Source organism: Nicotiana tomentosiformis, chromosome 3, assembly GCF_000390325.3.
Source record: "Nicotiana tomentosiformis chromosome 3, ASM39032v3, whole genome shotgun sequence".
Classification (NCBI taxonomy): Eukaryota; Viridiplantae; Streptophyta; class Magnoliopsida; order Solanales; family Solanaceae; genus Nicotiana; species Nicotiana tomentosiformis.
The window spans coordinates 102,374,463-102,402,175 of record NC_090814.1 but is presented as its reverse complement, the minus strand read 5'-3'; the positions used below and the strand labels follow the sequence as shown (position 1 = coordinate 102,402,175).

Below are 27,713 nucleotides of genomic sequence, written 5' to 3'. Positions count from 1 at the left end.
CAAACCTCGTAGAACACAATCACTGAAGCAGATAACGCAATCTTGCTTCTAAACTCGTTGCCATCTTCCTATGATAATTAAGCAATAACCATCCTGCGTGGTAGGGATACCATCGATTTAAAGGAGGTTACATATACCATCCCACTCAATGATAAGATGAGGAGGAATCCCGAAAATAAGGGGCAGACTCTTATCATGAAAAACAAAGGAAGAAGTTTTTATAGAGCATCGAGTAGCCGTGATAAATCCAAAGCTCGTGAAAAGTCCAGGAATCGGTCAAAGGGTAGAAACTGCTACAGTTGTGGTCAACTCGGTCTTTTCAAAAGAGATTACCCAAAGAAATGTCAAGGCGAGAACAATGGCCAGAAGAATGATGACAACATAACTACTGCAATGCACAACAATGATTTAGTGGTTCTTTTCGTTCACGAGGAGGAGGAATACATGCACTTAGCAAGCCAAGAGTCAGAATGGGTGGTTGACACAATAACATCCTACCATGCCACACCGGTAAGAGAATTCTTATGTAGGTACAAAGCAGGAGACTTTGGGATGGTCAAGATGAGAAATACCAGTCACTCAAAGATTGTGGGGATTGGCGATATTTGTATCAAGACAAATGTCGGATGCACATTAGTTTAAAAAGATGTGTGGCATGTACCAGATCTGCGAATGAATTTAATTTCAGGGATCGCTCTAGATCGAGACGGGTACGAGAATCACTTCGCTAATAGGAGGTGGAGACTCACCAAGGGATCATTGGTGATCGCTAAAGGAGTTTCTCCCTACATGTTGTACAAGACAACCGCTGAGATATGTGAAGATGAATTACATGCGGCTGTAGATGATACGCATGTAGATTTATGGCACCGGGGATTGGGCCATATGAGTGAGAAGGGACTGCAGATCCTATCCAAGAATTCACTCATCTCATTTGCAAAAGGTATAACTGTGAATTCTTGTGATTATTGTTTATTTGAAAAATACAGGGTATCATTTCAAGCAACTCATGAAAAAAATCGAATATACTTGATTTAGTATATTTTGATATTTGTGGTCCAATAGATGTAGAATCAATATGAGGTAACAAATATTTTCTCACATTTAGAAAATTATGGGTTTATTTCTTGAGAACGAAAGATCAGGTATTTCAAGTTTTTCAAAAATTTCATGCTCTGGTGGAAAGGGAGACATGTCAAAAATTAAAGCGTCTTAGGACATTCAATTGAGGAGAGTATACTTCAAAGGAGTTTGAAAACTACTGGTCAAGCCATGTAATCAGACATGAGAAGGCAGTTCCTAGAACCCCACAACACAATAGTGTAGCTGAAAGGATGAATCACACAATTGTCGAAAAAGTGAGAAGTATGCTCAAAATGGCAAAACTACCTAAGTTATTTTGGGGTGAAGCAACTCGCACAACCGGTTACTTGATTAACAGAAGTCCATCAGTTCCATTAGAGTTTGACATTCCAGATAAAGTCTGGACCAACAAAGAGGTGTCCTACTCCCATCTGAAAGTGTTTAGATATAAAGCTTTTGCACATGTGCCGAATGTGCAGAGAACGAAGTTGGATGATAAAGCTATTCCCTGTATCTTCACCGATTATGAAGATGAAGAGTTTGGTTACAGATTGTGGGACCCAAAAAGGAAAAAGATCATCAGAAACAGAGATGTGATCTTCAGAGAAGATGTGGTTGAGATTGATAGTGATCAATCAACAAAGACCAAAAATGATAATGGTACAATTACTAACTTTGTTACTACTCCTAGTGTACATGTACGTAATCCTTTCACAGATGAAGAATGGCACACGGAAGGTGTAGATGAAGAGGTTGATGAGCAGAGGGAGCATCTTATTCTACAAGAGGAAGAAGAACAACAATAACAACAACAAGAATGACAAGAACCTTTGAGAAGATCTGAAAGAGAGAAGGTAGAGTCCACGAGGTATCTTTCTTCAGAGTATATCCACGTCACTGATAAGGGGGAGCCCGAGAATTTCAAGGAGGTGCTATCTCATCCGCAACAAATCCAATGGATAGAATACATGCAAGTACAAATGAATTCTCTACAGAAGAATGGCATGTACGAACCGATTGAACTAACAAAAGGCAAAAGACTACTCAAGTGCAAGTGGATCTTTAAGCTCAAGAAAGATAGAAACGACAAGCTGGTCAGATACATAGTTCGATTAGTGGTGAAAAGGTTTCGAATAGAAGAAAAGTATTGATTTTGATGAAAGTTTCTCACCTATTGTCAAAATGACTTCTATCCGAATAATCTTGAGTTTGACATCTAGCCTAGATCTTGAAGTGGATCAGTTGGATGTGAAAATTGCGTTTTAGCATGGAGATTTAGAAGAAGAGATTTATATGGAGCAGCTAGAAGGTTTTGAAGTAAATGCGAAGAAACACATGGTGTGCAAGCTGAATAAAAGTCTTTATGGGCTGAAACAAGAGCTAAGGCAGTGGTACAAGAAGTTTGACTCATTTATGAGAATTCAAACGTATACAAAGACTTTTTCAGATTCATGTGAATACTATAAGAAATTCTCTAATAATAACTTTATCATCTTGTTGTTATATGTGGGTGATATGCTGATTGTAGGACAAGACAAGAAGTTGATTGCCAAGTTAAAGGAAGATTTGTCCAAGTCATTTGACATGAAAGATATGGGTCCAGCACAACAAATTCTAGGAATGGAGATTGTCCGAGATACGACAAATAGAAAGTTGTTGCTGTCACAAACGAAGTACATTGAACGTGTGCTTAAACGCTTCAACACGATGAGTGATAAATCCATTTAGCACGCCTCTTGCTGGTCATATGAAGTTGAACAAGACAATGTGTCTTACAAAAAAGGAAGATAAAGAAAGTATGGCTAATGTTCCATATTCCTCTGTCGTTGGGAGCATGATGTATGCAATGGTATGTACAGACATGATATTGCTCATGCTATCGGTATTGTTAGCAGGTTTCTTGATAATCCCGAAAAAGAACATTGGGAAGCTATGAAGTGGATACTTAGGTATCTAAAGGAACCTCGGATGAATGCTTGTGTTTTGGGAGATCGGATCCAGTCTTGAAGGGCTATACCGATGTTGATATGGTCGGTGATATTGATAATAGAAAATCTACTACTGGATATCTATTCACTTTTTTAGGGGGAGCTATATCATGGCAGTCTAAATTGCATAAGTACGTTGCACTTTCAACAACTGAAGCCGAGTATATTACCGCTATAGAAGTTGGCAAGGAAATGGTATGGCTCAAGCGGTTTCTTCAAGAGTTGCAATTGCATCAAAATGACTATGTTATCTATTGTGACACTCAAACTGCAATAGATTTAAGCAAGAACTCTATGTACCATGCAAGAACAAAGAATATCAATGTGAGATATCATTGGATTCATGAGCAAGTGGAGAACGAATCTTTAAAGGTCAAAAAGATTCGCACGAGTGAAAATTCTGCGGATATGCTGAGCAAGACGATACCAAAAGACAAGTGCAAGCTATGCAAAGAACTTGTCGGAGTGAGCACCATATGAAAAATTAGAGATACCTCTTTCAGGTGCATGAAACTGGAGGGGGAGATTTGATGGATCTATCCCATGTGAAAGGAAGACAACTTCTTTTGGCAAAGGCTGCACCGTCCATATCCAAGCTTGTCAAATAAATAATTGTGTGGCAAGGAAAAGTCAAAAAGGGAAGGAAGACAAGTTACATTTATCATTTTTTGATGTCATTCTTTACCTATATAAATAAGGAAGAATTCCTTCATTTATTGGACACACCAAACAAAGAGAAAGAGAGTGATTTATAAAGTAAGAAGCAAAATACTCTATAAAAAAAAGTATATAGAGTTTGAGCAGTATTTGTAGTGGGGTGAAAAATAAAAAAGAGTGTTATTTATTTTGAGTGTTTTATGGTATTGGAAGGTTTTACTTAGTACCATAAATTGTAAAATCCCTGCTATAGTGAAATCAGTTGCTCCTCTCGGGCCGTGATTTTTCCCTTATTCAGAAGGATTTTTCATTTTTTGTAAACAATCACCACCAACCACCATTACCACTACACTCAACAATTACCACTATCAACCACCACTATATATCACACATTACTGTTGTCAGTCACCACCACTATCAACCACCATAATTAACTACTATTGTCATCCACCATCTACTACCTATAATCACTACTATCAACCACCACTACCACCATCCACTATTCAGTCGGCACCCACAACCACCACTGTGCCAATATCACCACCAACAATCATATAATTTTTTAAAAATATTTTATTAATATATTATTGGAATTAATTAATACTATTTGATTTGAATTTATACTTATTAATATTTAATTAATGAAAAAGAGCCTAAAATACCCCTATCATATGCTAAATGGTTTATAAAAAAACTCCCTCCATCTATCCGGTTGAAAATATATATGACGTTAATTCCATTCTCAAAAGTTCCCCCGCGACTAATGGCAGCACATGTGGGCCTCTCATTAAATGATGTGGGAACCTTTCATTTGGCCACGTGGCTCTATGGGGCTGAAATTGCATTTGTATAAATTTCGACCCATTTAACCAATCTGACCCATTCTTTTTATGTGGGTCAGTTCTTTTACCTTATACCCACGACAAAATACTCATTTTTTTTTTTTTACCATTTCTCTCATTTCCTCTATCTAACCTATCAAATGGCTATTTTAGGATTTCTTTAGGGTTCATTGTTTGCTCTGATTTGGTGTGCACAAAACCGAAATAATTTTAGTTTCCAGCACTATCTTGCAATATCATTCGATTAAAGTAAGTATTTGCAGCTTTAAATTATTAAACTGTAGGGTTGGAAAATATTTGGGAACTGACAAGTTTATGTCTTTTGCATGTGATTTTTTTATGTTGTTTGAGATATTTTTTGTACCTTTCTAGATTTATTTATGTTACTTTTGTTTGTGGTGGTCCTTGTCTTATTAGTCCTACATATTAAAGCTAGGGGTTTTTGTCGATGTGGTCCCATCGACAAATCATATCTTTATATATTTATTATTTAAGCCTTGAATACTGCTGATGTGGTCCCATTTTGCTTTTTTTTTTTTAAATTTATTGTTATTGCATTGATTTTATCCAAAAGATGGTGGATAAAGTGAACTTGTATTTTAATTATGGGGGTGAGTGGGTATTGGAACCTACACTGTCTTATACTAAGAAAGATGTACACATATTTAGTGGTTATGAAGTAGACCACCGCTTATATTGATTTGTGTAAAGAATACACTGAAGTAATAGGATTTGTTGAGGTACAATATTGACCTATCTGGGAGGTATTTTTTGTTGGATGGGTGTAACGACCCGACCGGTTATTTTAGGTGTATTAGACCCGATCCCCTATTTACTACATTCCCTATATCTATTTCTGCTTATGTGACTTGCCGGGAGGTCTTGTTTTGGTTTCGGAGTGTTTTGGGATACTTATTCCCTAAAACGGAAGCTTAAGTCTTAGAATTTTAATCGTAGTCGGACTGGTGTGAAGACTACTCCGAAATGGAGTTTCATCGGTTCTGTTAGCTCCTTTGGGTGATTTTGGACTTAGGAGCTTGTCTGGATTGTGAATTTGAGGTCTGTAGCTGATTTAGGCTTGATATGGCGAAAGTCGAATTTTTGGAAGTTTGACCGGGTGTTGACATTTTGATATCGGGATCGGATTCTGATTCTGGAAATTAGAGTAGGTCTGTAATATTGAATATGACTTGTGTGCAAAATTTAAGGTCAATCGGGCGTGGTTTGGTGTGATTCAACATCGTTTGTAGAATTTGGAACTTTAGAAGTTCTTTAGGCATGGATCCAAGTAAAATCGACATTTTGGTATTGTTTTGAGTGATTCGAAGGTTCGACTAAGTTCATATTGGGTTATATGACTTGTTGGCATGCTTGGTTGAGGTCCCGGGGGCCTCAGGTAGATTTCGGGTGGTTAACAGACTTGATTTTTGAGTTGATGAAGCAGCTGAACAGCTACTGCTACTTGTGTAACCGCACCTGCGGAGTGGGCACCGTAGGTGCGAGCACGAAGAAGTGTGGCATGAATCACAGATACGGGCAAGGCCATGAAGGACAGGAGTCGCAGGTGCGAAGAATTTCCTGCACCTGTGGTAGCGCAGATGCAGACACGTGGGCGACTTATAGTCAGTGATATATATGTTCCGGGATGGATCTTTCCTGGACCGTATGGGCCATATACAATACCGAGTGGTTGAGCATTCGAGAGTGTGAGCACATGAGACTGACATCGTGGTGCATCACATACACCATGTGCATTGGCATATACAGATAGCAAAGTTATATTCTTTACACTCTTCGGATCTACTTCACTTTATTGTTTTGAGTTGCCTATTTAATTTGAAAGCATGCCTACGTTTTTGTGTAGTTATTTTTATTTTATCTGTACCGATTGAGTTCGTCACTACCTTTCAGTCCAAAGTTTGGACTTGTTACTTACTAAGTTGGATGTACTCACGTTACTCCATGCACCTCGTGTGCAGATTGAGGTGTTTTTGGTCACGGCGGCAGTTGCTGATTGAGACTTCAGAGTTCGGAGACTACCAATGTAGCTGCTCGGCGTTCACAGGCCTTGACTCTCCTTCTATATCACTAGTTGTACTTTCAGTTTATTTCTCTAGACACTGTAGTGGACTGTATTCTGATTTAGATACTCATGTACTCAGTGACACCCTGGTTTTGGGATGGATTGTATCGTATTTTGGATATTTATGTTTTCAGAAAGGCTTTCCTAAATTATTAAATTGCTTCCGTCTTTATGTTCAAAGATTTTTTTTTGTGTTGAGATGTTGAGTTGTGGCTTGTCTAGTTCCACGATATGCGCCATCACGGCGGTTAGATTTTGGGTCGTGATAAGTTGTTATTAGAGCCTAGGTTACATAGGTCTCACGAGTCATGAGCAGGTTTAGTAAAGTCTTGCGGATCGGTACGGAGACGTTTGTAATTATATTCGAGAGGCTGCCGAACCCTTAGGAAACTTCACATTCTTTAATTCTTGTCGTGCGGATCTGTTAATTCTGGTAACCTAACTTCTGTTGTTCTATTCTCTCATAGATGGTGAGGACGCGTACTACAACGCTGGACGGACAACCACCAGTACCACCAGTGAGGGCCGCGAGAGGCCGAGGTCGCGGTAGGGGCAGAGGTGCAGCTCGCACCGTAGCTAGGGCAACACCTGTAGATCCGCCAGTTGCCCCAATTCAGGAGCAGTTCCCAGTGGTGGATGAGCCTGTGGGATCAGCTCCGGCACCACCTTTGCCCATTGTGATTTCAGGCCTTCATGAGGCCTTAACTCAGATTCTGACCATGTGCACCAGTCTGGCTCATGCGGTCTCTATTCCGGTCGCAGCAGCCACTTCTCAGGCTGGAGGAGGTGCCTAGACTCCTGCCGCCCGCACACCAGAGCATGTGGTACAGGGACTCCAGACACCGGGGGCACCACCAGCCCAGTCGGTTGCAATTGCTCAGGATTATGTCGTTCCTGTCATGCCCGATGATGAGCAACATCGATTGGAGAGGTTTGGGAGACTCCACCCTCCATATTTCAGTGGTACCGAGGGAGAGGATGCATAAGGTTTCTTGGACACATGTCATAGGATCCTCCGTACAACAGGTATTCTGGAGACCAGCGGGGTCTCGTTCACTACTTTTCAGTTTACTGGAGCTGCCTTTACCTGGTGGGAGGCTTATGAGAGGCATAGGCCGGTTGGTGCAGCGCCACTTACCTGGCAGCAGTTCTCTGTTCTCTTTCTGGAGAAGTTCGTGCCTCAGTCCCGCAGAGAGGAGCTGTGCAGGCAGTTCGAGCATCTTCGTCAGGGTGATATATCCGTGACTCAGTATGAGATGAGATTTTCAGAGTTGGCCCGTCATGCTATCTGGTTGGTTCCTACATACAGTTAAAGGATCAGGAGGTTCATAGATGGCCTCACTTTTCAGCTGTGATTGCTTATGACTAGAGAAAGAGTTGTTTGGTGCTACATTTGATGAGGTTATCGATATTGCTCGTCCAATTGAGATGGTTCGCAGCCAGGAGCGGGTTGAGAGGGAGGCCAAGAGGCCTCGTGGATAGGGTGGATTTAGCGGTGTTCCTTCTGGGGGTCAGTTCTATCACGGTAGGGGTCGTCATTTTAGACATGCTCATACGACTCGCCCGGTTCACCGTGGTGCATCATCTGGCCATGGTAAGATGGAATAGTGATTTGGTGGCTTGGAAACAACTCTTGGCACGTTCGAGGACGAACGTATGTTTAAGTGGGGGAGGATGTAACGACCCGGTCGATCATTTTGAGTGTATTAGCCCCGATCTCCTATTTACTGCATTCCCCGTATCTGTTTCTACTTATGTGACTTGCCGGGAGGTCTTGTTTTGGTTTTGGAGTGTTTTGGGATACTTAGTCCCTAAAACGGAAGCTTAAGTCTTAGGATTTTGATCGTACTCGGAATGGTGTGAAGAAGACTCCGGAATGGAGTTTTGTCGGTTTCGTTAGCTCCGTTGGATGATTTTGGACTTAGGAGCGTGTCCAGACTGTGAATTTGAGGTCTATAGCTGATTTAGGCTTGAAATAGCGAAAGTCAAATTTTTGAAAGTTTGACCGAGGGATTGACTTTTTGATATCGGAGTCGGATTCCGATTTCGGAAGTTGAAGTAGGTCCGTAATGTTGAATATGACTTGTTTGCATAATGTTTGGTCAATCGGGCGTGGTTTGTTATGATTCGACATCGTTTGTAGAATTCGAAAGTTTAGAAGTTCTTTAGGCATGAATTCGGGTGTAATCGGTGTTTTCAAGTTGTTTTGAGTGATTCGAAGGTTTGACTAAGTTTGTACTGGGTTATATTACTTGTTGGCATGTTTGGTTGAGGTCCTGGGGGCCTCGGGTAGATTTCGGGTGGTTAACGGACTTGATTTTTGAGTTGATGAAGCAGCTGAAGAGCTGCTGCTACTGGTGTAATCGCACCTGCGGAATGGGCACCGCAGGTGCGAGCACGCAGAAGCGTGGCATGAATCGCAGATGCAGGAAAGTCCATGATAGACAGGGGTCGCAGGTGCGAAGAATTTCCCGCACATGCGGTAGCACAGATGCGGACAAGTGGGCGCATGTGCGAGGGCAGCTGGGAGAGAGTGACTCTGCAGAAGCGAGGTCAGGGCCGCAGATGCGTGTTCGCAGGTGCAGAACCTGGAGCGCAGGTGCGGGACCTGGAGGTGTAAGTGACTTCCGCAAAAGCAAAATTTTCACCGCAGATGCGGCGTCGTAGGTGCGACAATAGGTCCGCAGATGAGAAAAGTCTGGGCAGAAGGTTTAAAAGCAAGGGTTCGCGATTTTAGTCTTATTTCAACATTTTAGTCTCGGACTTAGGCGATTTGGGAGAAGATTTTCGAGGTGATTAGTGAGGTAAGCTTCTTGTACTCGTTTTGGATCATAAAAATTGTTTCCCCACTGATTTTCCCACCTAATTAGTGAGATTTTGAAGTGAAATTTGGGGGTTTAGGGCCTAAGAATTGGAGAGTGGATTTTGGGGATTTGGATGACCAAATAGTGTCGGATTTTGATAAATTTGGTATGGTTAGACTCGTGAGTGAATGGGCTTTCTGGTTTTGTCACTTTTGTCGGATTTCGAGGCATGGGCTCGGCCCCGGTCGAGTCTATTTCGGATTTTGGCTTTTAATTTCATGTTTTTCTTGTGGAATTGATTCCTTTAGCCTATATTAATTATACCGTACTTCTTGTGGCTAGATTCGGGGAGTTTGGAGACTGATTGGAGGGTCAAAGCCATTTTGGAGTAGGATTTGCTCGGTTTGAGGTAAGTAACGCTTTCAAACTTAGTTCTAAGGGTTTGAAACCCCGAACTATGTGCTATACGATTGGTATTGAGGTGACGCACATGCCAAATGATGGGCGTACGAGTGTGCACCGTGGGAATTGTGGCCTGGTTGATTCCATGGCACTGTATAGTGACTCTATTTTGTTAATATCCATGTTTTCATCTTGTGATAAAGTAATTGAGCTGTTAATCATGCTAGATATCATGTTTAGGCTTTATGTCAGTACTGTTGGGACCCATAGTGGTCGTTTCTTACTGTCATCTCACTAATTTCATTGATATTATGTACTCAATAATGTCCATGCATTTCATATCATATCTCCATCTCAATTGTTATTTATTGATACATCATATCATTGTTTCGGGCTAGTTTTCATGATATTGTGAGCTCGTGAGTGAGACTGGAGAGATTGATGACTGAGTGAGCCTGAGAGCCTAATTATGAGTGACAATTATGGAATCGGGCTGCACGCCGCAGCGGTTATACTGATTTTATGATTGCGCTTGGGTTGTAGGAGCCCCTCCGGAGTCTGTAACACACCCTCAGTGAACGCGGTTGATATTATTGAGGGATGGATCTTCCCTGGACATGAATCTTATCCGAAGTACTTGATACCTGGAGATGGATCTTCTCCACAGGGCTGGATTGGCCTTCCTCGGTACTGGGTGACTTATAGTCAGTGATGTATATATTCCGGGATGGATCTTCCCTGGGCCGTATGGACCATATATAGTACCGAGTGGTTGAGCATTCGAGAGTGTGAGCACATGAGGCTGACATCATGGTGCATCACACACAACATGTGCATTGGCATATAGAGATAGCAGAGTTATATTCTTTACATTGTTCGGATCTGCTTCACTTTATTGTTTTGAGTTGCCTATTTAATTTGAAAGCATGCCTATATTTCTGTACAGTTATTTCTATTTTATCTGTACCGATTGAGTTCGTCACTACCTTTCAGTCCAAAGTTTGGACTTGTTACTTATTGAGTTGGATGTACTCACGTTACTCCCTGCATCTCGTGTGCAGATCCAGGTGTTTTTGGTCACGGCGACAGTTGCTGATTGAGACTTCAGAATTTGGAGACTACCAAGGTAGTTGTACGGCGTTCGCAGGCCTTGACTCCCCTTCTATATCACTAGTTGTATTTTTAATTTATTTTTCTAGACACTGTAGTGGACTGTATTCTGATTTAGACGCTCATGTACTCAATGACACCCCGATTTTGGGATGGATTGTATCGTATTTTGGATATTTATGTTTTCAGAAAGGCTTTCCTAAATTATTAAATTGCTTCCGTCTTTATGTTCAAAATTTCTTTTTTTGTGTTGAGATGTTGAGTTGTGGCTTGCCTAGTTCCACGATAGGCGCCATCACGACGGTTAGATTTTGGGTCGTGACAATGGGGATGAAGGGACTAGGAAGTTTCAATCCCTAATTAATGATGGTTTCACTTATGTACATTTATTTGGTGTTGACCTTCTAGATGATACTCTTAATGTTCATGTATTTACCCAGCAAACTGATACAAATAATGTACCTGTTGTTGTAGCTACTGACTGTGATAGTAGTGAATATGATACAAATATTGAAAGTGTTGATAGTGATTATGATAGTGATGCCCTAGGTTTATTTGAGAGGCAAAAGAAGTTTGAGATAACTGACCAACTTGATAGGTATAAAACATTGGAAGAAGATATGACTTTTATGGATCTTGTTGAAGCTAAGGAGTTTATTGGTTTTTATGTTGTTTCTAATAAGAGGGGCCTTAAGGTAGATAAGAGTGATAGGAGAAGACTTAGATACAAGTGCCATATTGGGTGTCCCTTTAAATGTCTTATTTCTAAAGATGGCAGAGATCAAGGGGTAAAGATAAAAACTTAGAGGGATGAACATGATTGTGGTGAAGTTTTTGAGAACAGAAGAGCTACTCTTGCTGCTTTAGCACATTATTTTAAGAGAAAGATTCAAAATAATCCTAAGTTTAAGGTTAAAGAGATGAAGGTTGATTTAGAGGATGATTTAGTTTGAATGTGAGTGATTCAAAGTTAAAAAGGGTGAAGAGAATGGTTTTAGAGAAATTGGAGGGCACTTGCTTGGATGAGTACAACAAGTTGGAGGCACATGCTCAAGAGTTGAGAGAAACCAACCTTGGGACTGATGTGTTAATAGAGATATCCAAGGATGCAATGGAGGAAGGTAAGAGAAGATTTTTGATGATGTATGTCTGCTTCCATGCCCTCAAGAGTGGATTCAAAGTAGGTTTAAGACCTTTTATAAGTCTAGATAGAACCTTTTTAAAAGGCAAATGCCAAGGCATGTTGTTAGTTATTGTTGCTCAAGATTCTTGCAAGCATGTGTGTAACGACTCGGTCGGTCGTTTTAAGAGATGTAGACCCGTTCACCTATTTACTGCTCATTTTATGCTTTATAGCTGCTATGTGACTTTTCGGAGGTAGTTGGTTCGGGTCCGGTGAGGTTTCAGAATGAATTGAGACACATAGTCTCAAGGTTGAAAGCTTACGTTGAAAAGGTTAACCGGATGTTGACTTATGTGTAAATGACTCTGGAATGGAGTTTTGATGGTCCCGTTAGCTCCGTTGGATGATTTTGGACTAAGGAGCATGTTCGGATTGTGATTGGGAGGTCTATAGTTGAATTGGGCTTGAAATGACAAAAGTTGGAAATTTAGGAGTTTGACTGAGAGTGGACTTTATTGAGATCAATCAGACGTGATTTGATAGGTTTCAGCATCGAATGTGGAAATTAGAAGTTCAAAGTTTATTAGGCTTGAATCGATGCGTGATTCGTGGTTTTAGTATTGTTTGATATGATTTAAAGGCTCGACTAAGTTCGTATTATGTTTTATGACTTGTTGGTATATTTGGTTAAGGTCCCGGGGGCCTCGGGTGGACTTCGGTTGGTTAACGGATCGAAATGGGAGTTTAAAGGATTGCTAAAGTACCAGGTCTGGTGCAATCGCACCTGCGAGGGTTTTGATCGCAGGTGCGACGCCGCATGTGCGCACCAGCCATCGCAAAAGTGACCAGAAGTGGAGTTGGGCAGTGATCGCAGGTGCGAAGAGCTTGCCCGCACGTGTAAGGTCGCAGGTGCGAAGTCTTGAGTGTAGAAGAGGAAATGGAGATGGGGGCTAGGACCACAAAAGCGGAAGTATGGCTCACAGGAGCGAGTCTGCAAGTGCAGTGTTATGGTCTGCAGGAGTAGAGGGAACCGTAGAAGCGGGAGAAGGATCACTTCCGCGACACCGCAGAAGCAGATAAGTTGTCGGAATTGCGAGAAGGCCTGGGCAGTCTATTAAAACGTGGGTTCCGTGATTTTTCACCATTTTAAACATTTCAAGCTCGGGATTTGGCAATTTTTGAGAGGGATTTCGAAGGTATTCTTGAGGTAAGTCACTTGTGGTTTAATTTATTCAATAATTATGTTTTCCCATTGAATTTTCCACCTAGTTTATGTGTTTTTGAGGTGGAATTTGGGAATTGGCGGTTAGGGATTTAGAAAGTTTAATTTGGGAATTTGAGTAGCGATTTGATGTCGAATTTTGGTAAATTTGTATGGTTAGACTCGTGGTTGAATGGGTGTTCAGATTTTGTGACTTTTATTAGATTTTGAGACGTGGGCCCAGAGGCGGGGGCGGTTTTTAGCCGACTTTTTGAATTTGATTGAGAACTTAGTATTTTCTTATGGAATTGATTCCTTTAGCTCGTGTTGATTGTATCAAACTATTTGTGGCTAGATTTGAGGCATTCAGAGGCTGTTTCGCGATGCAAGGGCGTGTTGGAGTAGAGATTTGCACGGTTTGAGATAAGCAACACTTTAAAGCTTGGTTATAAGGGTATGAAACCCCGAATTTTATGCTATGTGATTCATGTTGAGGTGACGCGCATGCTAGGTGACGGACGTGTGGGGGTGCACCGTAGAAATTGTGATTTAGTCGATTCCTTGGAACTATATAGTTATTTTATCTGAATATTTTGTTGTACTCTATGTGTTATAGCACTTGAGCTGAGATCCATGCTAGAAATCATGTTTAGGCTATATGATGATACCTATGGGACCCATAGTGGTCTTTCTTTGTTGTTGAGATATTTGTTTAATTGCAGTCGCCAGATTCATCATTACATGTCATATGTCAGTCTTTGTTGTCGTATATTGTCACATCTCGTATTTGATTAGGGTTGCTTAGCATGAGTGTTATGAGCCCGAGAGACTGGAGAGATTGGTGACTGAGTTGGGGCTTGAGTGTCGTGTTGTGAGTGATATCTCTCTCTCTCTCTCTCTCTCTCTCTCTATATATATATATATATATATATATATATATATATGGGGGTCGGGTTGCAGGCCGCAACAAGTCTTAGGGTTATATATATATGGATCGGGCTGCACGCCGCAACAAGCCTTATGGCTATATATATGTGGATCAGGTTGCGCGTCGCAACAGGCCTTACGGCTATATGTGGATCGGGTTGCACGCCGCAGTAGGTATCATACAATACTGAGTGACTGAGTGTGGCGAGCGAGAATTGAGACAGGCAGATTGAGTGCTTTGAGAGTGTGCATACTTGAGATTTCTCTATGTTGCATCACATACAGCTCTCACATTGGCATGTAGCTATAGAGACGTAATACTCTACTTATCAGTCACACTTAGCGTATTTCATCTGTGCTAAACTTAACTATTGAACCTAGAAGCATGCCTACTTTTCTATATTATTAATCTCTATATCTTTACTGTATCGTTTGAGCTCGTCACTATCTTCAGACCACATGTTAGATTTGTTACTTATTGAATTAGTTATACTTACGCTACACCATGCACCTCGTGTGCAGATCTAAGTGCTTATAGTCACGGCGGTTGTTGAGTTGTGGAGTCTGGACATTCAGAGATCATCGAGGTAGCTGTTGGGCGTTCGCATACCTTGACTCTCCTCCCTTATCTTTTATTTTATTTATTTCAATTTTATATTCTAGACGGTGTACCAGACTAAATCTTTATGTAGATGCTCATGTACTCGGTGATACTCCGATTTTGGGAGAGATTATGTATTGAATTATGACTTCCTATCCTGCTTTTAAAAGGATTTTTCTTTAATTACGCTATTTTCATATCTTTCAAAGATTTAAAGTGTTGGAAATTTCTGAGTAGTCAGCTTTCCTAGTACTATGATATGTGCCATCACGACGGATTGGTTTTGGATCGTGACAATGTATATCCACTAGCTTGGGTTGTGGTGGATAAGAAAATAAAAAGAACATGACAGTGGTTCATGGAGAAATTGAAGGCTTCTTTGGATTGGAAAGATGGTGAAGGGTATACATTCATGTCAGATATGTATAAGGTATGTTACCATATGCTCAGAATTATTTTCTTCAAAATTATGTTATTTAGTTTGTTAATGTAATATTTCTTCATGTGCAGGGTCTATTAGATGTTGTATGTAATATATGCCCACAATCATATCACAGATATTTTGCAAGGCATATTGAAGCAAACTGGAGCAAAGATTGGAAGACTGATGAGATAAAAAAATTAATATTGTGGTGTTCCTGGAGCACATATAAGGAAGAATTTAAGGATATGTTGAAACAGTTAGGTGAAGTGTCTGAGGATGATGTCAGAGACTTTCTGAAATATCCTCTAGTAAGCTGGTGTAGAACTTACTTTGATACACAATGTAAGAACCCAATGGTGGACAACAACTTACAGAGTCTTTCAACTCTTGGATTCTTAAAGCTAGACATAAGCCAATTGTGAAGATGCTTGAGGATATAAGAGTGAAGGTGAAGTCTACTATTGACTAAATGCTTGTTAATTTGTCTACTATTTGTTAACTTGTCTATTGTTAACTAACTGCTTGTTAATTTATCTAACCGATATAAGAGTGAAGGATTAACAACTGCTTGTTAAATAGTCTACTATTAACTAACTGCTTGTTTACTGGTTGGTAATTGAAGGTGATGAATCAATTAAAGGATAGAGAAGATGAAGTTAGCAGTTGGAGAGGTGAATACAACCTATATGCAATAGATCTGTACAATGATTATAGAGAGATGACTTCAAAGTGCAACGAAAATTTCAATAGAGATAGGGGTTTTGAAATAAGTGAAGGTGAAGACAAGCACACAGTAATTCTGGAGCAACAAAGGTGCACATGCAGGATTTGGGACTTGTTTCGAATCCCATGTGCTCATGTTATCAAGTCATTCAACTATAAAAAGCTGGACCCAACACTTGGGATTCACTGGTGGTATTCCAAACAAGTTTGGCAGTTGTTGTATCAGCTCAAACTGCAACCTGTTAGAGGTGAAAATTTCTGGAAAGTTGAGCCACACCAAGCCATAGAACCACCACCATTAGCAAAGATGGTTGGTAAACCTAAAGTGAAAAGGTCAAGAGAGAAGGATGAAGCTAGAAAAAAGCAAGGAGAATGGTCAACTTCTACGAAGGGTCTTCAAATGACTTGTGATTTTTGTGGCAAGTCAAACCATAATAAAAGAAGCTATCCATTAACCAATAAGATATACTTACAATCTGCTTTTTATACTTACAGTCCAAGAATGTGCAAGACCACACTCAAACAACTCAAGACCAAGAATCAGAATTTTTCATATTCCCTAATCTTGGTTTTAAAGTACAAGACCAACAAATGCCAAGTCAGGCTAGCCAACCAAGTTAGTTGTCCAGTCAGCACTCCAGTTAATACACTCAGATGCCAAGTCAACAATCATGTTAGTACACTCAGATGCCAAGTCAGCACTCCAGTCAGTACACCCAGGCAACTCAGATGCCATGTCAGAATATTCAGACCAGAGGAAGGTTTATTCAAGCAAACTTTGCTGCAGAAGTTGACCCAGTTTTGAGGCCTAAGGTTGTCTCTGATATTAATACTAGACTTCAGCATAAGAATCAACAAAATTCTGGGACTAGGAAGATACAATTCACAGGGGATCACACCGGTAGCTAACAACTAACAAAACTGTCATACTTCCCAAAGAGAACTACCTGAAAGGAAAATGAGGCAATGACAACAGCTCAACTATTGGGTTTGAAAGAGAATAATATTGGTAAACTTAAAATTATAAGAGGCAAGGGGAAGGGCAAGAGGGAGTATTGTAGCAAGTAATGATGGATGTAATATACATTTAAATCCTTTTTTTGCATGACTGTTTGACTACATGATGTTTGTTTATGTTCTACGTTTTTAGACAAGTAGATGTTGTGACAGTGGTACATGTTTTTGGATCACACATTTACTTGTCTAATAGCAATGTTTTGTTGTGCTTAAATCTTGAAATAATTTATGTTTGCTACTCGATTAATGGCAATGTTCTTCTTGTCTATCTATTGGAGATGATTCTATTTGACTTAGTGATTTTTCATGTATACAAAAAGTTGTATGAGAGTGAAGGATAAATAAAAAATTCATTTCATACCAACAAAGAACCATTACAACTGTAGCATTACAACATCTGCAGAATTACAACATCTGAACCAAATCGATAAACATCTGCAAAATTACAACATCTGCATAATTATAAAATAACCTAACTACACCACATCATCTTGAAAACTAGAACCAACACAAAGACAACCCAAGAAAATAAAATAAACCACTTCATGATTTGTAGTTATCCTCCATCCTAGCGACATTCTCTAAGTTTTCCGAATTAATTTCCTCCATCTCTTCCATTATTTTCTCAATTTTCAGTCTTTCAGCAGAAACAACATCTTCCAAGTTAGCCATCATCTTCTTTAGATAATTTCTTTCCACTTCCATTGACTTCAACGAATTCTCCAAGTTATTGATTAACATCATCACATGTGGTGTCACCTCTTCATCCTGCCATTCCCACAAATCACATGAAGCTTCCTCAACAAAATGAGGGTGATCACGCCCAACTATGCCTTATAAAAGGACTAAGTAGTCATTGCAAATATAATATGATTTACAAGTCCGAAGTCGAATCCCACAGAGAACTAAGGCTTAGCTGCAGTTGTTCAATATCGCTAAGAAACACAAGTCCAAACAATTTCCTAATTATAAAGATTATAATGTTTATTTTTTTACCTAATTAAATAATAAATACTCGAAAGCAGTAAAACTATCAATTAACAAGGATAAGGATTGGAGACAAGATTAAGGAGGTCTAGAGTTATGATTTCCCCAATTGTCGGAATCATTTCCGCTACGTTTCCTATAAATTTGCCTAAGTCTTCTCTACCGATCATGAGCACTCTAACTGTCGTAACTCTCTCCCGAGTAATTACCATAATTTACTAGACATATTCTCCCGAATTACGCTAGCTGGCATTAAGTACAGCTCACTCAGATCGCACTAAGGTTTCGTTATCCCTAATCCCACCTTTAAACCTCCATATTGATCCCTCATATACATTTAGGAGTGATGTTGTTCAACAACTACCTAAATATGCACTCTCTCCCGAGTAATACATACTAAATAGGCACAGCTAATTGAGGGCCCTTCAATCAACCACAAGAATAATATAGTTGAACAAATAGAGAAAATACTACGATAAATTTATATTAACGTAACAAGAAAATCATCCTCCAATAGGTCCTATCAAAACCCTAGATAACAAATTATAATAGTATGCATAACTACAATACTAGAATTCATAACCAATAATGAAAATAGGAAGAAGGAAGTGAAAAACTCTTAGAATAATTCTCCGCCTTGCTCCTAGTGTGTTCTTTCTTCCTTAGGTCGAATCCCCGGTCTAATGTTGGTCTCTCTGTCCAATCTCGGTCTCCACCCCAAAGTGACATTTTTAGGTCTATTTATATATGTAGAAAAAGACCTAAACGTGTAGGTCAAGTCCTAGTCAAACCAGGAGATGAAATAAGCCTTCAAACTCGGATTGGACCTGGCCCCAGGCCTGGCGTCGCCAGCCTAACGCCTGGTTCAGCCTGGCTTTTGACTGGCCTCGCCAGGCTAAAGCCTGGTTCAGCCTGACTTTTGGCTGGCCTCGCCAGGTCTCTCCTTTTTGCTGTTCTCGAGCACACTTTCAACGTTTAAGTATCCCTTTTGCTCTACTTTCATCTCCAATTCACCTACACATAAAATAGACTCCATTATGCATAAATAAAATATAATTTATCATTAAAGCATGTAAAATGCAAGGCACATAATATACGAAACTATGAAATTATAGCCACACATCAGAGGGCATTTGTAGAATCGGCGATCGCCGTTCAAATGAGTCTTAGCCACAAAATGATTTGCAATTAAACCACAACGACGCGACAAACCAGAAGAGACAAAATTTTGAGACATCTTGAATTTTTTGTTAATCAATAAAGGCTCAACTTTACAGCCAACCATAAGATTCGAAGGAAAAAGGCAAGAATTAATTAGTTGAAAAAGAGAAATTTTGGGGAAGAAGATTTTATGAGCAACCTGATGACCTAGGAATTAAGTTGGGGAAGAAGATAAGTAAAATATATGGGTATAAGGTAAGAAGAGTGGGTCGGATCGGTTAAATGGGTCGAAATTTACCCAAATGCATTTTCAACCCCACAAAGCCACGTGGTCAAATGAAAGGTTGCCACATCATTTAATGAAAGGCCGACATGTGCTGTCGTTAGTCCCATGGGCACTTTTGAGAATAGAATTAACATCCTATATATTTTCAGACGGATAGATGGGCGGGGGAGGGAGGGGGGAGGGGTTATAAACAATTTAATATACAATAGGAGTATTTTAAGCCCTCTTCCCTTTAGTTAAAGACTAGTCTCTTGACACGTGCGTGTATCACAAGTTATGTAGTACAATAATTTTGTAAAAGTTTTCGATACTATTTTAAAAGTGTCTATTTTGGAAATAAGGTTAATAAATTAAAGAACCAGAAAAGGTAGAAACACTCCTGAAATGACGAAAGGACATAATTATATAATTCCTTTTCTTTTTACAAATATAAATTGCACCATTGTTCAAATATAACTTATTTTGAATCTGTATCTTCACAGAATAGGTATAGTTCCAAATTTCACTACTATATTAGACTATTAATATTAAGTCACAAATGATTTAGTCTTATATGATTGCCGCGCGCAGTGAATGGAACTTATGATAAGTCTAAAGACAACAATTATTAATCACATAATACCAACAAAAAAAAACTAGCAAGAATCACACACCATGCAACTATCAGTCAACTTCTGCAAAATCATATATGTTGGTTGCTTTTATTCTTCCCAGATTCTCTAATCAGAAGCAAGAACTAATCAACCAAGCAATGCATTTCGATGAATTTGGGATATCCTCTTTCTTTTAGCTCAATCCAGTGATGTTGATGTTTAGTCGATCAAAACATCATGATCCGCCTCTCCTTAAATCTGACTACCAGTGGCAATCTTATGCAAGTAACGTTGGTAATTGATGTAAAACTGCTTATTCTAAAGGATATATTATGCAACATATACCATAAATATTAGAAATATTGTGATAAAACATGACCTTGGTAGTTCCTATTAATCTAGCTTAAAATTTACGTAACTTATTAAGACTAAAATTGTGGTGTTGTAAACTTGTAAGGAAAAGTGAAATTCTAGTAATTATATAACTTAATTTAAGGGTCATCACTTGAGCATCTATTGAGTATAGGGATATAGCAAACAGGACCAGACCAGTTCAAAATTTTCTTTAAATGGATGTGAATTTGAATTTAACAAAAACAATCATAACTAAATACAACCCAGTTTGATGTTTACACCAGTAACATTTTTCTTTCCTATGGTTTTAATTATTATGGCATACCTATAAATACTAAACTTTAATTTGTATAATAATTCTTTATTGATGACATCGATGAAGATAAATCAAATGCATGTTGAAGAGCATTCCTAGCAAGTTATGGCTCCACATACATGCTTAATCATCTTACCAAATTACTCCCTATTTCCATGAGACAGTAGATAGAACCAATAACTGGAACTAAGTTAATTTCAGTTGACATACCTTTGCTCCCTCAATAAGAGGTACCATACTCACTGCAGACTATAAATTACATTCAACATATTTCGAGATTGATGAAGAATATTGCCTTTCTAATGAACTGAGTCCTCAGTAACTTAATCTACGCAATCCATGACGAAATATCTTACCTTTCATAATTGTAATCGTTTTTTTGGTTTGGTAAATAAATGACTTTTCATAAATGTTGGTTAAGGGTAGTTCTTACTTGATAATGGCATTTATGGGAGGGCTAAATAATTGTATGCTAAAGTTCTTTCCTAAAAAAATGACTTGTCAAAGTGTTGTACTTCAAGCCACAGCAGAAATTGACACCATTAATGAAAGAAGAGTTTCTTGATAAGTAAGGATTAAGGAGTCCATATCTTTAATCCTGACTCATATACTCTCATTGGATATCTTCAATCCTGACTCATATACTCGCATTGCATAAACCAATTCCATTATCTTTGTTTCATGTAAATCCACATAATCGTAGAGAAAAGATTGAATAAAACATGAGAGAACGCATTTTCACAAAACATAACACTAAAAAAAAACTCGATTCGTTATAAAAAATATGACCAAACAGTGTTTGATCAGTTTATCTACTACGGCGCCGAAGTACCAAAACTCTAAATCTTGATAAATTATTTGGACTGTCATCTATGGCGTCAACAACTTGTTCACTTCCCCGTAACACTCAATAAAACGATTAAACTTGTTCACTTCTCCATTTATTGTACAAAAATAGCCAACAAATTAGCGCAAAAGAACATAAAAACTAACATATAAATAGATTGATAAATAAAGAAAGAAGAAAAAAATCACAAAAAAAAGCCAATACCACATATTCCATAGACAAAGTGAAACAAACTAATGAAATTCTGAAACGAAACTAAAAGCACAGCAAAATATGGAAGAAAGCGTAACGGAAAAGAGAATTTGGTGAAGGAAAGTTTAAATGTCAAACCCGTTGCTTTAACAGAAAAGAGCGAGACATTGCCATGGGATTCCGATTTTTAAACACAAGAAAATTAAATGGTGCAACTCTTCGGTCTTTGGGAAGATGATCGTTACAAGGTAAGTTTTCTCCCAATAGACGTATGTCCCCACAACAAGGCGTGTATTTGTAGGGTTTTATTTTATCATTAAATTAAATTTAGTAAGGCAAGGGTAATTTCATAATTTGATTTTTAACTTAAGAGCTATTACCTGTTTTTAATATATCGTAGATATATTTTATTATTTAGATGTAGAGAAAATAAACAATCTGAATTATTAGATATTTAAATATTAATACAACGTCTAAATACTCAGGTGTATATTCAAATTTAAATTAATATTTAGATTAATGTATATTCAAATATATGAGGCTGACCGTCCGCAGTTTACTGATCGCCACGTACAACAAAAAATAATTTAGATTAGGAAAACAAGCGTCGGCAAATCCTTCACGTCAGTTCTGTTTTACAGTATATACTCCAATATTAAAAGCAGCAGGTGGGGAACTCTTCTCTATTTCCAACCGCCACTGCGCACTACGTGTCACTCCCATATTTACCCATCCACTAATCACTCTTATTTATTACCCATTTTCTCCGATCAATCAGCACTCTATACTTTTCCCCAATTACCTTACAGAGCAAAATTGCAGAAAACAGAGAGGAAAAAATGGTGGTAACAACAACGTCGATTAGTGACTCAAACGAGAACTTGCACTGTACATTTGCGTCAAGATATGTACAAGAATCTTTACCTAAGTTCAAGATCCCAGACAGGTCCATGCCTAAGGAAGCCGCTTTTCAGATTGTTAACGACGAGCTTATGTTGGACGGTAACCCAAGATTGAATTTAGCCTCCTTTGTTAGCACGTGGATGGAGCCCGAGTGCGATAAGCTTATCATGTCTTCCATTAATAAGAACTATGTTGACATGGATGAGTACCCTGTTACCACTGAACTTCAGGTTAGTAATTTATTCCTTTTCTTTCTGCACTCTCTGTTACTTCTTAGTCCCATTTTATATGGTGATGTTTGACCGGAAACGGATAATTAAACTTATATATATTATTAACGATAGTGTTGTATTAGTTGAAAAGTTAGTTTGATAAGTAAAATCATATCAAAGTTAAAATTTAGATACTTTTAGGTATTTGAACTCTGAAAGTTAATAGTCCCTCAGTTTCATTTTCAATTTATGTGGCAAGTAGTTGACTGGCATGGAATTTGATAAAATAAAACAACTTTTGGAACTTGTGATTTTAAATGTGTGGTGAGATTTCATAAAAGCATGCCACTTTTACTTGTCCAGTTTAGAAACTTAGAAAATCAATGGATAATTTACCATTTTATACCTGTTTTATCCTTCTTATTAAGTACAGCTTATTTCCAATTCACTTTCCAACATATAATAAATAGGGGTGATATAGTAAAATCATCATATTATTTGTTACTTACTAAGGGATAAATAGTGGAAAGTAAACTTGAACGGAGGGAGTAGTTTAAAGTTAAGTAATAAATTATTTTCAAATATATAAATGTATCATTTTTCTAAACATGCAATATGGAAATAATGGCACAAAATACTGGAATAAAGGGAGTGTATAGTAAGGGAATTGTGTTAAATATATTGAACGACCACATAAAGAGTGTGTATAAATTGCAATGAAAGGAGAGTAGTACTTTTTCTTCTTGATGCATACCTTTTTATTTGTTATATTTTCAAGTCAATAATTTGACATGCAGAATGCTTCAATTTTTGTTTCCTTGCAGAATCGGTGTGTTAACATGTTAGCACATCTTTTCCATGCTCCAGTTGGTGACGATGAAACCGCAATAGGAGTTGGTACAGTGGGTTCATCAGAGGCAATCATGCTTGCTGGCCTTGCTTTCAAACGCAAATGGCAGGCTAGAAGAAAAGCAGAAGGCAAACCTTTCGATAAGCCTAATATAGTGACTGGAGCTAATGTGCAGGTGATTCAGACTTTTAGTCAAACTTCCTTTGCGTAGTCACAACTCATAACTCTCTTGCTTGTGCTTTTAGGACGACTTGTTAATTTCTGTAACTCCAATTGGAGTTCTCTCTTTGTTCATGTAGATGTACTTTTTGGACTAAATGTGATCAGATGGAAGTAGCTTCATTTAAACAAATATTTTGTGTCAATTGTCAATACTGGTCCCTTGATCACCCGTTGAGTACAAGCTTAACTACTGAAACCCCATTAGTCCTGTAGAACTGCATGATTACTAAAGTTGAGTTTTGCTGTTATTTGTTGTCTTCAATTCTGCTGAAAAATTTCTGTCTGAATTTATGGTTTATAGGTCTGCTGGGAAAAATTTGCAAGGTACTTTGAGGTTGAATTGAAGGAGGTGAAATTAAAAGAAGGATACTATGTAATGGACCCTGCTAAAGCAGTTGAGATGGTAGATGAGAATACAATATGTGTAGCTGCAATTCTTGGTTCCACCCTGACTGGGGAATTTGAGGATGTGAAGCTCCTTAACGAGCTCCTCTCTAAAAAGAACAAGGAAACTGGATGGGATACACCGATCCATGTTGATGCCGCCAGTGGAGGATTTATTGCTCCTTTCCTGTGGCCAGATCTTGAATGGGATTTCCGCTTGCCTCTGGTGAAAAGTATAAATGTCAGTGGTCACAAGTATGGCCTTGTATATGCTGGTGTTGGTTGGGTAATATGGCGGAGCAAGGAAGATTTGCCCGAGGAGCTCGTGTTTCATATAAATTACCTCGGATCTGATCAGCCTACTTTTACTCTCAACTTCTCTAAAGGTATATCAAATGTTCTTCATATGCAATGTGATTAGATAAGTAATGCTTTGCCATTTCCAGCAGTTTTTGACGTTCCTACTCGAGATCATGTTGATGTTAAGCTTTAATGCTTTATCTTCCAATTTCAGGTTCCTATCAAATAATTGCCCAGTATTATCAGTTAATAAGACTTGGCTTTCAGGTAATTACTGAGATCCTCTGTTTTTCTAAGCCTGTAAATAATTACCTGGATTGTATTTATTATAAGTTAAAGCTGAGTTCTTTTTGAAATCAAATTTTTAATCTTATTGTGTTTTCCTTTAAGTTTAGTCCAGTAAAATTAAAATTCCATCACCACTGCAGAATATCTGTGAATTTAGCAAATAAATTTTACTCAGGAATAGTTAAATGGAAGAAACCAGTGGAAGTTTTTTAGTTTTCAAACTGATATTTGTGAACCAAAAGATATATAACCTGCCATCAATCACATCGTTCACCGTGAAACTTTTGCTTCACGACTGTTGCTTAACCGAGATGAAATTTTTTACACTTTTGGTTCTGATCTTCAAGGGTTATAAGAGCATCATGGAGAATTGCCTGGCAAATGCAAAAGTACTAACGGATGGAATCACAAAAATGGGGCGGTTCGATATCGTCTCTAAGGATGTAGGCGTGCCTGTAGTAGCATTTTCTCTGAGGGACAGCAGCAAATATACAGTGTTTGAAGTGTCTGAGCATCTCAGAAGATTCGGATGGATTGTCCCAGCATACACCATGCCACCAGATGCTGAACACGTTGCTGTTCTGCGTGTTGTAATCAGAGAGGATTTCAGCCACAGCCTAGCAGAGAGACTTGTAGCCGACATTGAGAATGTTCTGAAAGAGTTAGATACGCATCCACCTCGCTTACCCACAAAGGCTGCCCGTGTCACTGCGGAGAAAGTGCATAATGATAAGGGTGATGGGCTTCATCAGTTTCACACAGATATTGTAGAGACTCAGAAAGACATAGTCAAGCATTGGAGGAAAATAGCAGGGAAGAAGACCAGCGGAGTCTGTTAGTTCAGTTAACAGAGATTGCTTTTGAGATGTTCCTAGCTGCACCTCTAGTCACTCATTGGTTTTTTGGGCACTTCTTCGATTATTCCATCCTGTAATATGTCTATCGTGGTAGCTTCCATGCACCTATGTAGTTTTTGGTGCTATAAGTGCTTTCGTGATCTTTCTATATATGTTAGTAATAAGTGTTTTTCAGCTTGCTGTACTAGGAATGAAAGTTCTGTTAGAAATCTGTATTCGAAAATATATTTAAAACCAGCACCAAAAAATCAGAAACAAAATTAACTAACGGTGAAGTATTTAAAATTTTCAAACCGAATAATGTTAATAGAAACAGATTACATACAATGCTGAAGATTTTATTTCTTCAAACCGAATACAAAAGGAGTAGAAAATTCGAAGATTTTAGTCTCCAAACTCAGTGTAAAAATCGCTAAGATTTAGTCTCCCACAAACAGAATATAAGATGAATATAGAAAAATAAATTAAGTTCTTCCGTATTTCAGGAACATGACAAACGTGTTCAGAATCACCACCTTGCCAGAGGTCATCTTTAGGAATATCTTTTCATAACCTTCAATTTTGGCCGTTGCAGAATTTCCCATAAAAATGGTCTTGTCGGGTCCAGCGGGAGCATATGAAGCAAATGCTTCTCTAACGGCACAAACATGGCGGGTGGCACCAGAATCAATCCACCACTCCTTAGGATTTCCCACTAAGTTGCATTCACACAACATAGCGCACAAGTCATCAATATCATCATTTGTTTGAACCATATTTGCTTGACCATTTTTCTTCTCTTTCTTTGGAGCACGACATTCTGCAGCTTTGTGTCCAACTTTTTCACAGTTGTGGCAATTCCCCTTGAATTTCTTCTTGCTGGGATAGTTGTTTGGTCTGGAAGGCTTCTTCCGCTTCTTCGAATTAGTTGGAGCAGTTTCAACAATATTTGCTCACATCATTATTGAGTTCCCGCGTGTCTTCTTTTCTGCAACTTTATTGTCCTCTTCGATCCCCAATCGAACGATGAGATCTTCGAGTTTCATCTCCTTGCGCTTATATTTCAAGTAATTCTTAAAGTCTCTCCATAAAGGAGACAACTTCTCAATCATTGCTGCAACTTGAAACGCCTCATTGATAACCAAACATTCAAGAAAAAATTCATAATTAGTAACAGAATTAATACTTTCAACACAAGCATTAATTCGGATTATACCTTCAGCAAGGAGATCATGAATGATAACTTGCAGCTCTTGAACTTGGGTAATGACAAGCTTGTTGTCTACCATCTTATAGTCCGAAAACTTTGCTGCGGTGAACTTCTTCAAACCGACATCCTCGATTTTATACTTCTTTTCCAACGCCTCCCATAGTTCTTTCGAAGTTTTCACATTACTATAGACGTTGTAAAGATCACCCTCCACTCCGCTAAAATGTAATTCTTGCATAAGAAATCTGAGTGCTTCCATGCCTCAGTCACCATAAATTGTTCATTCTCAGGAGTTGATTTCGATAGAACTGGAAAGTCCTCTTTGATGAATTTCTGTAGACTCAAAGTAGTCAAATAGAAGAACATCTTTTGTTGCCACCGTTTGAAGTCAATCCCGAAAAAAAAAATCGGGTTTTTCCGCCGGAGCCGGTGGTGACACAGAACGACTGGAAGAAGCAACATTGCTCATAGAGCCTACCTTCAAGTACTTAGATTTTAAAGTTGCAAAGACTCCGATTGATATGAATCTTGCACTTGCAAAGAACAAAGGCCAAAGCATATCACAATTGGATTATGCTCGTGTGCTGGGATGTTTAATGCATATTATGAATTGTACTCGACCATATATAGCTTGTGCTATAAGTAAATTGAGTCGATACACGAGTAATCCAAGTCAATCCCATTGGATGGGGATAAAACGAGTTTTGGGATATTTAAAACATACCCAGACTTTGCTTTACACTACAGTAATTATCTTGCGGTGATTGAGGGATACTATGATGCAAAT

General features: G+C 38.6%; 3 protein-coding genes across 3 annotated transcripts; 2 read left to right on the top strand and 1 right to left on the bottom strand.

The window, feature by feature from the left end:
• The first annotated feature begins 11,957 nt into the window (after positions 1-11,957).
• LOC138908265 (uncharacterized) lies at positions 11,958-16,773 on the top strand. Its single transcript, XM_070198921.1, has 4 exons — positions 11,958-12,149; positions 15,174-15,251; positions 15,332-15,553; positions 15,868-16,773. Exons 1-4 carry the CDS (start codon positions 11,958-11,960, stop codon positions 16,771-16,773), a joined length of 1,398 nt encoding a protein of 465 aa, XP_070055022.1.
• Positions 16,774-22,391: 5,618 nt separating this feature from the next.
• LOC104108830 (glutamate decarboxylase) lies at positions 22,392-25,911 on the top strand. Its single transcript, XM_009617957.4, has 5 exons — positions 22,392-22,854; positions 23,661-23,861; positions 24,210-24,678; positions 24,807-24,859; positions 25,228-25,911. The coding sequence occupies exons 1-5, from the start codon at positions 22,561-22,563 to the stop codon at positions 25,717-25,719; spliced, it is 1,509 nt and encodes a 502-aa protein (XP_009616252.1). The 5' UTR covers positions 22,392-22,560; the 3' UTR covers positions 25,720-25,911.
• Positions 25,912-26,201: 290 nt separating this feature from the next.
• On the bottom strand, positions 26,202-27,185 carry LOC138908264 (uncharacterized). Its single transcript, XM_070198920.1, has 2 exons — positions 26,674-27,185; positions 26,202-26,595 (listed from the first exon to the last, which is right to left on the bottom strand). Exons 1-2 carry the CDS (start codon positions 27,183-27,185, stop codon positions 26,202-26,204), a joined length of 906 nt encoding a protein of 301 aa, XP_070055021.1.
• Positions 27,186-27,713: the final 528 nt, after the last annotated feature.